The following is a 10,000-nucleotide window of genomic DNA, read 5'->3' as shown; positions in this document are numbered from 1 at the left end:
GCCCCCCCGTCTGCTGCTGGCTGCAGCGGTGCTGCTGCTGCTGCTGCAGCAGCAGGACTGGGGGAGAAGCTGCTGGCCGGGGGGCCCTCATAGGGCCCCTGGGGGCCCCAGGAAGTCCCCAGGGTACTTGAAGTCGAGAACCATAGCGCGTCGTTGCCGGATCCTGCTGCTGCTGCTGCTGCTGCTGTTGCTGCTGCTGCTGCTGCTGCTTCTTGGGAGTCTGGGTGCCGGTCGGCCATCCCTTAGTGCCATTATAACTCAAAGAAATCCAAAAAAATAAAACTGTCGAAGAGCTGCGGGAGTTGGGAGAGTTTGAGTGGCGGTGGTGTGCTGCGGTGTACGTACACCTCAGCAGCGAGGCGCGTGGCAGTCAACTGAATCGGACTCCAAGAACAACTCGAAGATCTGTTTGAATGAATTAAATAAATTAATTAACATTAATTAATTAATTAATTAATTAATTAATTAATTAATTAGTTCATTTAATTCATTGGTTTCCTTCTTTCGGCGTTTTGCTGCGGCTTCCCGAGTCGCGGCGGCGCTGGGGCTGTCGTTTGCAGCTGCTTTGAAACTTCGGCAAATTTTGAATAATATGAATATTAAAGACATTTTAAATGCAAATATTATTTTTTATTTTCAAAAATGAAAACTTTTGAGCGCAAAAAGCCGCGCGAAGACCGACCGACAGGGCGGACCTGCACATACACCTCAGCGAGGTGTCTGTACACCGCAACGCCGCCGCGACTGCGGAGGCGGAAATAAAACACCAAAAGTGCATTTTTATTTTTTGTCAAAAACTTCGCCAAATTTTGCGTTTTAAACGCCAAAAAAGAGCAAAATAAACGCTATTTCCGGGTGTACAGACAGCTGTTGCTGGGGGCTTCGGGAAATTGCAAAAAGAAATAATTTATTTCTTTTTATTTCTTTTTTTTATTTCTTTTTTTTTATTTCAAAGTCCAGTTCGGATTTGGTCTGGCTGCATGGGAAAGGCCACGGCGTAGAGCACTGCGGCGTCGAGGAGGGCTGTTGGTTTGCAATAAATGGCATTAATTCAATTTAATTAATTAATTTAATTTAATTAATTTAATTAATTTAATTAATTGATTAATTAATTAATCAATTAATTTAATTAAAAATAAAATAAATACTACCAACCATTTTCCTCAGCCAACTCCGCCAAACGCGCATGCAGCTTTTCGTAAGGCGAGCCCTCGGGCAGCAGCAGTTTGGCTTCGCCTGCGGGCGGGGCAGTGAGTCTGCTGCTGCTGCTGCTGCTGCTGCTGCTGCTGCTGCTGCTGCTGCTGCTGCTGCTGCTGGCGTACTGAGAGCGTAGAGAGACAGCCGCAAGCAAGAAAACCTCGAAGAAGGACAGGGGCCCCCATAGGGCCCCCCGCTGCCCAGAGAGGCTCCCAGGGCTTTCCAGTCCGCAGCAGGGCTTAGCTGCAGCTCCGAATGAGCAGCAGCAGCAGCGGGGCCACTGCAGCAGCAGCAGCAGCAGCAGCAGCGGGACCACCGCAGCAGCAGCAGCAGCAGCAGCAGCGGGGCCACCGCAGCAGCAGCAGCAGGAGGCGTCTCACGCTTGTCAGGGTCTCTGGAATGTCCCAAACCAGCAAATGAGGAATCTAAAGGACTTTTTAAATTTGGAAATTAAATTCAAAAATTCTTTTTCTCACAACTTCGCCATTTTGCGAAACTTCTGTTATTGTGAGAACGAAGGAGCCAGTCTCATAGGGCGATCCTGTTTGTTTTGAAATGCATTAAACCCCAAATTCAAATTTCCCATTTGCTGCTGCTGCTGCTGCTGCTGCTGCTGCTGCTGCTGATGCTGCTGCTGCTGCTGCTGCTGCTGCTGCTGACCTGTCCATGTTGCTGCTGGCGCCTGGCTGCGGCCGCCGCAGCGCGAGCCGAAGTGTTTGGGAAGAAGACTTTTAGCTTCTTTGCTGCTGCAAGAAAAAGTGGCGAAGTCTGAAAATAAAAAAGAAAATTAATTTCATTATTTGTTGAAGTTGAACTATAAAATTAATTTTATTATTTGTTGAAGTTGAACTATAAAATTAATTTTATTATTTGTTGAAGTTCAACTTGCAAAAGATTCCCACCGGGGCTTTCCAGCTGCAGCTGCGCGCAGCAGGACCCGAGCAGCGGCAGCAGGAAGCAAAGTGTTTTTCTTTCTTTTTTGAAGAACAAATTCATTTTATTTGCATTTAGAAACTTTATTTTTAATTCAAAATGCAAAAAGATTCCAAAATGGAAAGTGATCGGCTCGATCGCGGGCGGCGCCGCTCGCTTGCGTTTCGGGTGTACAGACAGCTCGCGCGGTTTGCAAATTCAAAAAGTTCAGATTTCGCGGGAACTGCCAGTAACAAATGAAATTAGGATATTATTTTGGATTATTTGGAATAGTTTTTACTTTTTAATGCTTATTTCCACTTTTATTTGCGAAAAAGCGCTATTTTTTGCTCGCTTTCCCCTTCTTCTTGCCCGGCAGCTTCAGACTCATCCCCAGCTGGTCCATCGCCAACAACTGAAATAACGCTAAGTCCCGACTGCCCAGACTCTTCGCCGGCGGCAGCAGCTGCACGACTTCTTCGTGCATTTCGCTTTGCGCCCAGCACGCCGCGTCAAACCCTGCGAAGTTGCAGCAGCAAACTTGAATTCGACGCTGCAGCAGCAGGAGCTGCAGCAGCAGCAGCAGCAGCAGCAGCAGCAGCAGCAGCAGCAGCAGCAGCAGCAGCAGGAGCTGCAGCAGCAGCAGCAGCAGCAGCAGCAGCAGCAGCAGCAGCAGCAGCAGCAGCAGAAGCAGCGGCAGTAGCAGCGGCAGCCGCAGCTGCTGCTGCTGCTGCTGCTGCTGCTGCTGGGGTGGTTTGGTGTGCGTGTAGCTGCAGCAGCTGGCGAGAACTCGGGGCGCTAGCAGCAGACCAGTGCTGCATGCAGCAGCAGCTGAGTGGTCCAGTGGACCACTGGCGGCTGCTGCGGCTCACCAGCCTGGTCCGTTATGGCCGGATTGGCTCCTGCTGCCAGCAGCTGCTGCACTGCAGCAGCAGCACCAACTCTTGCTGCTAAGTGCAGCGGAGTTTGCCCGAGGGCGTTTTGCTGGTTGGGAGAAGCCCCGAAGGCGAGGAGGTAAGAAAGCATTTCTCTGAAGTTCAATACAACTCGACAGCAGCAAAACACAGCACTTGCTGCTGCTGCTGCTGCTGCTGCTGCTGCTGCTGCTGCTGCTGCTGCTGCTGCTGCTGCTGCAGCGCGCGGAGACTCACTCGTTGCTGTTTCTGGCGGCGAAGTGCAAAGCCGTGTTGGCCCCGACCTCAGCGACCTCTGCTGCATTTGGGTCTCCGCCGTGCAGCAAAATCTCCTTCACGATTTCCTCTTTGTTCAACTTTGCTGCCAGCAGCAAAGCAGTTGTCCCGTTGCAGTTGGCGAGTTTTGCTGCTGCGGGTTGCTGCAGCAGCTGCTGCAGCAGCAGCTCGCGCGCGCCGGCCTTCACGGCCTGCAGCAGCGCCGGCAGCGCCATTTCCGCGGACTCGCCTTAAAAAGACAAGTGGGGCATTTTATTCTTTTATTTTCAACTTTAATGCATTTTATTCTTTTATTTCAACTTTAAAAAGAAAAATATTCCCTTTTGGCTTTTTATTTTCCGCTTTCTTCGCTCTTCAGTCCAGCTTTCCGCGGCGCGCGGCTGCGGTGTCTGCGCAGCATGCGCGCGAGCGGCGGCGGGAAAGCGGAAGAGAAAGCTGCAATTTAAATGCAAAAAAGGAAAGTTCTTCTTTTTTTAAACAATTAAAATAATTGTTTTTTGTTTTTAAATTCTTTTAAACTTCTTTTTCGCCTTTTAGACTCCAATTAAATGCAGATCGGCTCCGTCTTCCCTCCGCGAGGTCACCTCGCGCGCTCGCCGCGAGCGCCCGTCGATGCAGCCAGTGGAGGGCAAAATGGGACTTTTAAATTGAATTCTTTCAAATAAAAAAGATATTTCAAAAAGATTTACAGAATTAGACATTTTAAAGACTTTTTCAGAAAAAAAGAAATGCAATTTCCCCTCGCCTTCCACCCGGCGTTCCCAGCGCGCTCGCTGCTCTCCTCAGGTGTCTGTACACCTCAAAATCTGCACAAATTCGGATCTGCAGCAGCAGCCCCAGTGCCTAGCAGCAGCAAATCACTTCAGTAATAACAAATAAATGAAAAGAGTTCGAAATAAATTGCAAAAGCAAAAAATATAATTATAAAATAAATAATCATCTCAGGACCTGCACTGAGAGCTGCGCAGCAAGATTTACAGAGTAAGAAGTTGCTGCGCAATAAAGACTTTACAAATTTGCTGCTGCTGCGCGATAAAGAGCCCAGGTCTCCAAACCTGTTGCTGCAGCGCAGCAGCAGCAGGCCTTTCTTGACCAGTTTGACGAATTAGGTCAACTAAAATAAAGTTCATCTAGGCAAACTAGTTGAAATAAAATTTAATCCCTGCTGCTGCTGCAGCAGCAGCAGCAGCAGCTTCTTTCGCTTGCTGCTGACGACACTTGCAGTGGCCGTTCAGCAGCAGTTGCGGGCCAGCCGCGAAAACCCTTTTTCAGGGTTTGGGGCCGCCGGCGAGAAGGGAGCAGCTAAACCCTAAACCGCTGTTTGAGGCTCGGCAGCAACTCTAGGGTTTAGGGTTTAGGGTTTAGGCAACAAACAAAAAGACGAAACAAAGAAGAAGCTGCTGCAGCAGAGCAAGTGGCGGTTTGCTGCTGCTGCTGGGGTGTACGTACACCCGGGGAAGCAGCACTAGGCTGCTGCTGCCTCTTCCTCCTCCTCTTCCTCCCCGCTGCTGCTGCTGCTGCTGCTGCTGCTGCTGCTGCTATTTTTCTTGCCGCTGCAGCAGGGGCTCTTCCTGCTGCTGCTGCTGCTGCAGCAGCCGGCGTGCTGCGCGAGCAGCTGCGAAGCCTCGTTGAAGATGCCGTAGGTGTCCCTGCCGCACACTTTGCACTTGCTGCTGCTGCTGCTGCTGCTGCTGCTGCTGCTGCTGCTGCTGCTGCTGCGGAAGCCCGCGAAGGCGCACTGCTCGCAGAAGTAGTGGCCGCAGCAGGTGACCACTGGTCTGCTGCCAGTGGTCCATTTGCTGCGGCAGCTCAAACAGGCAAAAGGCAAACCCTCGTCTTCTTCTTCGCTTTCCGAAGAAGAAGAAGAAGACACCAAACCCTCGCCTTCCGCTTGCCGCCGCAGCCGCTCCTGCAGCAGCACACCACGCAGCACTTGCTGCTGCTGCAGCAGCAGCAGCAGCAGCAGCAGCAGCAGCAGCAGCAGCAGCAGCAGCAGCAGCGGCGGCGGCAGGGGAAGGCCCGCGGCAAGACGGAGGGGCTCGCGGGCTAGGGAGGAGGTGACGGAACTGCTTTTTAGGGTTTAGGGTTTAGGGTTTACGAGGGTTTGGAAGGGTGTGAATGAGGGTTTAGGAGGGTTTAGGGTTTAGAAGGGTTTACAACGAAGTGCTCGGCAGGGTTTGGGCCTCTGTGCTTTAGAAAAGCCCTCAAAGAATTAACTGTTCCAACATTTCGAGGGTTTAGGGTTTAGGGTTTTGGAGGGTTTAGGGTTTAGGGATTCGGAGGGTTTAGGGTTTAGGGATTTGGAGGGTCTAGGGTTTAGGGATTCGGAGGGTTTCGGGTTTAGGGCTTTGGAGGGCTTAGGGTTTCGGGATTTCGAGGGTTTAAAGTTCAGGGATTTCGAGGGTTTAGAGTTGAGAGATTTCGAGGGTTTAGGGTTTGGAAAATGGGGATTTGGCGAAGTTCGAGTTCAGCGCATCAGTTTTCGAGGGTTTAGGGTTTAGCGGAGTGGGCTTTCGAGGGTTTAGGGTTTAGAAGGGAATCTGGCAAATACGGGGTTTGAAAGTGCGGGCTTTCGCGCATTAGGGGTTTGGCGGGCGGGGAACCGCTGAATTAGGGTTTAGGGTTTAGAAGGGAATTTGGCAAATACGGGGTTTGAAAGAACGGGCTTTCGCGCATTAAGGGTTTGGGGTCGCGGGGAACCGCTGAATTAGGGTTTAGGGTTTAGAAGGGAATTTGGCAAATAGGGGGTTTGAAAGAACGGGCTTTCGCGCATTAAGGGTTTGGGGTCGCGGGGAACCGCTGAATTAGGGTTTAGGGTTTAGAAGAGAATTTGGCAAATAGGGTGTTTGAAAGAACGGGCTTTCGCGGATTAGGGTTTTGGGGTTGCGGGGAATCGCTGAATTAGGGTTTAGGGTTTGGCGGACGAGTCGTTGCTGCTGCTTTTGCTCCCACTCGCGCTCGACTTGCCAACCCTCCTTGTAGTCCGTCCTGTCGTGCAAAAACTTGCAACAATCTCCAAAACCACAATACCCTGTTTCTTTGTAATCTTTGCAAAGTTCGGGTTTATAGTCCACGTAGAGGGTCAAGCGGACGTTGGGGGCCCCCCGGGGGGCCCCCAGGAGGGCCCCCCGCGAGGGTTTGGAGTAAAGCCGGTGGGCCCCCAGCCCCCGGTAAACCCCCGGCTCCAGTAAACCCTTTTTTAGGGTTTCGCTTATCTCCAGCCGCCGCTCCCACAGCGCCCGCTTGTCTTCCCCGCGGCCCGCGTCCAGCTCCAGCCTCGCAGTCGCCCGGTTGTCGTCGTCCAAACCCTAATTCCAAACCCTAAACCCTAAACCCTAAACCCTAAACCCTAAACCCTAAACCCTAAACCCTAAACCCTGATTTGAGCGCCGGAGGCCCCGGCGCGCACTTCCGCTCGACAGCCTAGCCTTTGACCCCAAACCCAAACACCCGCCTCACCAAATAAACCCTAAACCCTAAACCCTAAACCCTGCTAAACCCCAAACCCTTCTAAACCCTAAACCCTCCTAAACCCTAAACCCTAAACCCTCCTAAACCCTAGGCCGTACCAAGTCGGGGTTGCTTTGCTGCGCGAGAGCGTCCGTCGCCTTTTGCTTCTCGCTCTTTCCTTCCTTCGTCTGAGCGCAGCACAAACCCGCAAACCCTAAAAAAGGGTTTAGGGTTTAGGGTTTACACTTTACGCCACTCAAGCCTAGGGTTTAGGGTTTCGTCCAAACAAGAAAACTCCCTTCCGATTAGGGTTTCGGTGCCCGTCTCGCGGCTCAGGGCCCAAACTAGGGTTTAGGGTTTGAATAAGGGTTTAGGGTTTAGGGTTTAGGGTTTAGGTCACCCTCCCAACTAAGAAGTGCTTGCAAAGCGGCTTCCGAGACTTTCGAGGCCTAACTATCTTTGCATGTTCTTCATCACTTCCATCAGACCCACAAGTACCCCCGGGGGGGCCCCCCAGGGGCCCCTCTTGAGGGGGCCCCCCTGGGGAAGGGGGGCCCCCCGAGGAAGCCCCCGTAGAACCCTCTTGGGAGCCCCCCTGGGGGCCCCTCGGGGGGCCCCTCAGGGGCTTTTGGGTCTGGGCGTTTGCGGACGCCTTTGGGTGCGGCGCGTTTGGCGAACATTTGGGGTATAGGAAGACCCGGGGCCGGGCGAGGGTTTAGGGTTTAGGGTTTAGGGTTTAGGGTTTAGGGTTTAAGGTTTAGGGATTAGGGTTTAGGGTTTAGGGTTTAGGGTTTGGGAGAGAAAGCAGGGGTTGGAAGCGAGGGTTTGGAAGTGGTGGGAGGCGAAGGGAGAAAAAGAAAAGAGAAAAGAAAGGCAGGAGAAAGGAGGGTTTTGGAGTGTACGTACACCTCAAAACCACAAAAAAGGGTTTATCTAAAAGAAGAAGCGGAAAGAAGAGGCGGCCGGCAAAAGCCCCGAAAGTGAGCCGACACAGCCCCGGCGGAGCCAGGCTTTAGGGTTTAGGGTTTAGGGTTTAGGGTTTGGGTCCCGCGTCGCCTAGGAGCTAGGGTTTACAAACGCAATTTAAACCCTTAAACAACTTTCGAATTTTAAATAATTAAAAGACAAAAGCCGATTCAAACTACACTCCCTGCCAGGGCTCTGGCCCCCCACGCCGCACATGCAAACCCTAAACCCTAAACCCTAAACCCTAAACCCTAAACCCTCGGCCTTGCACGCTAAACCCCAAACCCTAGCGCCGCCGGCTCGCGAATTCTTTTCCAGTTTCTTTTCGAGGGTTTGAGGTGTACGTACACCTGGGCTGCCGCCCCGCCTCTCCGTCTTCTTTCTTGCGCCCCGGGCTAGGGTTTAGGGTTTAGGGTTTAGGGTTTAGGGTTTAGGGTTTCGGTGATCTTCGCTTCCAGGCGTCGGGTCGGGACCCGCGTCGCCTAAACCCTCGCCGCTTTTTTGCTGCGGCCTTTGGCGCCCAAGCACCAAACCCTAAACCCTAAACCCTCGCCAAGCCCCAAACCCTCGCCCCTAAACCCTAAACCCTAAACCCTAGCTTCGTTGGGGTTTTGGGGTTTTGGCGCGGTCTTGGCTGCTTCTCGCGCCGGTTCTCGGCCGCCGCTGCAGCTGCCGCTGCTGCTGCTGCTGCTGCAGCTGCTGCTGCTGCAGCTGCTGCTGCTGCTGCTGCTGCTTAAATGAAAAGCTGCTGCTGCTGCTGCAAACTTGCTGCTGCTCAAAATGAATACTCTCACAGACCCTAGGGTTTTGCTAGACCCTAATTTGCAGTTTAATGAAGCTGCAGTGGCTCTTCTCGACAGAGTTATTGCGGCCATGTTTCTCTCCAGCGACAGCCAAGAGGTCAGCCCAAGGGTTTAGGGTTTAGGGTTTAGGGTTTAGGGTTTAGGGTTTGGGGTTTGGGGTTGAAGGTTTGGGGTTTGGGGTTGGGGGTTTAGGGTTTGGGGTTTGGGGTTTGGGGTTTAGGGTTTGGGGTTTAGGGTTTGGGGTTTAGGGTTTGGGGTTTAGGGTCTAGGGTTTAAGGTTTGGGGTTTAGGGTTTGGGGTTCAGGGTTTAGAATTTGAGGCTTAGGGTTTCGGGTTGAGAGCTGCCAGTGGGCCTGGAGTCTGTGGGCTGCGGCTTAGGGTTTAGGGTTTAGGGTTTAGGGTTTAGGGTTTAGGGTTTGGAGCTGCTGCTGTCTTTTACCGCATGTGTGTGGGAAGCCTTTGTAATCTTTACCTTTTTATTTGTTTCCTCAAGGGGCGTCTTTGCCGGGCCTCGCCGTTTAGGGTTTAGGGTTTGGGGTTTAGGGTTTAGGGTTTAGGGTTTAGGGTTTAGGGTGTCGTGTTTCCGCGGGGTCTCGGTTTCGAATTTCACCTTCCAAACTTCAGCTTTCCGCGTGGAAGCCCAATGCGTGGCGCGCAGGGTTTAGGGTTTAGGGTTTAGGGTTTAGGGTTTAGGGTTTAGGGTTTAGGGTTTAGGGTTTAGGGTTTAGGGTTTGCGGGTGCAGCGGGACGTGGCGCACCGCGTGTTGGGGGAGTTCAAAAACTTGCCGAACTCTTGGACTCATGTGGCTTTTATTTTGAAGACTTCGAAAGACGCAAACACCAAATTCTTCGCTCTCCAGATTCTCGAGTCCACCATCACCGTAAACCCTAAACCCTAAACCCTAAACCCTAAACCCTAAACCCTAGACCCTGGGCCCTGGACGCAGGGCGCGGCCGCCAGGCGTTCCCTGCGGCTCGGCGGGCCTCGCGTCCTGCTGCTGCTGCTGCTGCTGCTGCTGCTGCTGCTGCTGCTGCTGCTGCTGTGGCTCTCCGTGCGTCTTGTTCTGCTGCTGCTGCTGCTGCTGCTGCTGGATTTGCTGCTGCTGCTGCTGCTGCTGCTGCCCGGGCTTCCCCAGCTCGCCTTGAAATGCCGCGAACTCCAGAAGCAAACAAACAAATAAATAAATAAAATTAAAGAAATTAAATTAAATTAATTAAATTAAATTAAATTAAATTAATTAAATTAAAATAATTAAATTAATAATTGTTTTTGTTTGCAGACCCGCTGGAACATTTTGCCGGAAGAAGAGCGGAACGGCATTAAGGCTTTTGTGACTTCTTTGGTGATTGAACTTTCGAGCGATCCCAACAGACAAAAAGAAAAACATTTCATCAACAAAGTCAACGAAAACCTCATTCAAGTAGGGTTTAGGGTTTAGGGTTTAGGGTTTAGGGTTTAGGGTTTAGGGTTTAGGGTTTAGG

General features: G+C 51.8%; 4 protein-coding genes across 4 annotated transcripts in view; 1 reads left to right on the top strand and 3 right to left on the bottom strand.

Moving 5' to 3' along the window:
• The window catches only part of ENH_00051280 (hypothetical protein, conserved), a gene marked incomplete at both ends in the record, with an annotated part of 4,144 nt that extends 3,905 nt beyond the window's left edge, over positions 1 to 239 (bottom strand). Inside the window, one exon of the mRNA XM_013581368.1 lies at positions 1 to 239. This exon is cut by the window's left edge and continues 981 nt beyond it. Coding sequence (XP_013436822.1) covers positions 1 to 239 — 239 coding nt within the window.
• A 2,210-nt stretch (positions 240 to 2,449) lies between these two features.
• ENH_00051270 (ankyrin repeat-containing protein, putative) lies at positions 2,450 to 3,514 on the bottom strand (the record flags this gene model as incomplete). Its single annotated transcript, XM_013581367.1, has 3 exons — positions 2,450 to 2,628; positions 2,982 to 3,139; positions 3,261 to 3,514. 3 exons carry the CDS (start codon positions 3,512 to 3,514, stop codon positions 2,450 to 2,452), a joined length of 591 nt encoding a protein of 196 aa, XP_013436821.1.
• A 1,250-nt stretch (positions 3,515 to 4,764) lies between these two features.
• Positions 4,765 to 7,429, bottom strand: ENH_00051260 (zinc finger (CCCH type) protein, putative; the record flags this gene model as incomplete). Its single annotated transcript, XM_013581366.1, has 4 exons — positions 4,765 to 5,208; positions 6,224 to 6,607; positions 6,869 to 6,937; positions 7,238 to 7,429. 4 exons carry the CDS (start codon positions 7,427 to 7,429, stop codon positions 4,765 to 4,767), a joined length of 1,089 nt encoding a protein of 362 aa, XP_013436820.1.
• Positions 7,430 to 8,495: 1,066 nt separating this feature from the next.
• ENH_00051250 (K7_Crm1p, related) lies at positions 8,496 to 9,939 on the top strand (the record flags this gene model as incomplete). Its single annotated transcript, XM_013581365.1, has 3 exons — positions 8,496 to 8,615; positions 9,262 to 9,399; positions 9,799 to 9,939. Coding segments are annotated over 3 exons (399 nt in total), but the record flags the coding sequence as incomplete, so codon positions are not given.
• Positions 9,940 to 10,000: the final 61 nt, after the last annotated feature.

Source organism: Eimeria necatrix, genomic scaffold, assembly GCF_000499385.1.
Source record: "Eimeria necatrix Houghton genomic scaffold, Enh_scaff403, whole genome shotgun sequence".
Lineage (NCBI taxonomy): Eukaryota > Apicomplexa > Conoidasida > Eucoccidiorida > Eimeriidae > Eimeria > Eimeria necatrix.
Note: the sequence above shows the minus strand (reverse complement) of the source record. Positions and strands in the feature narration are given on the sequence as shown.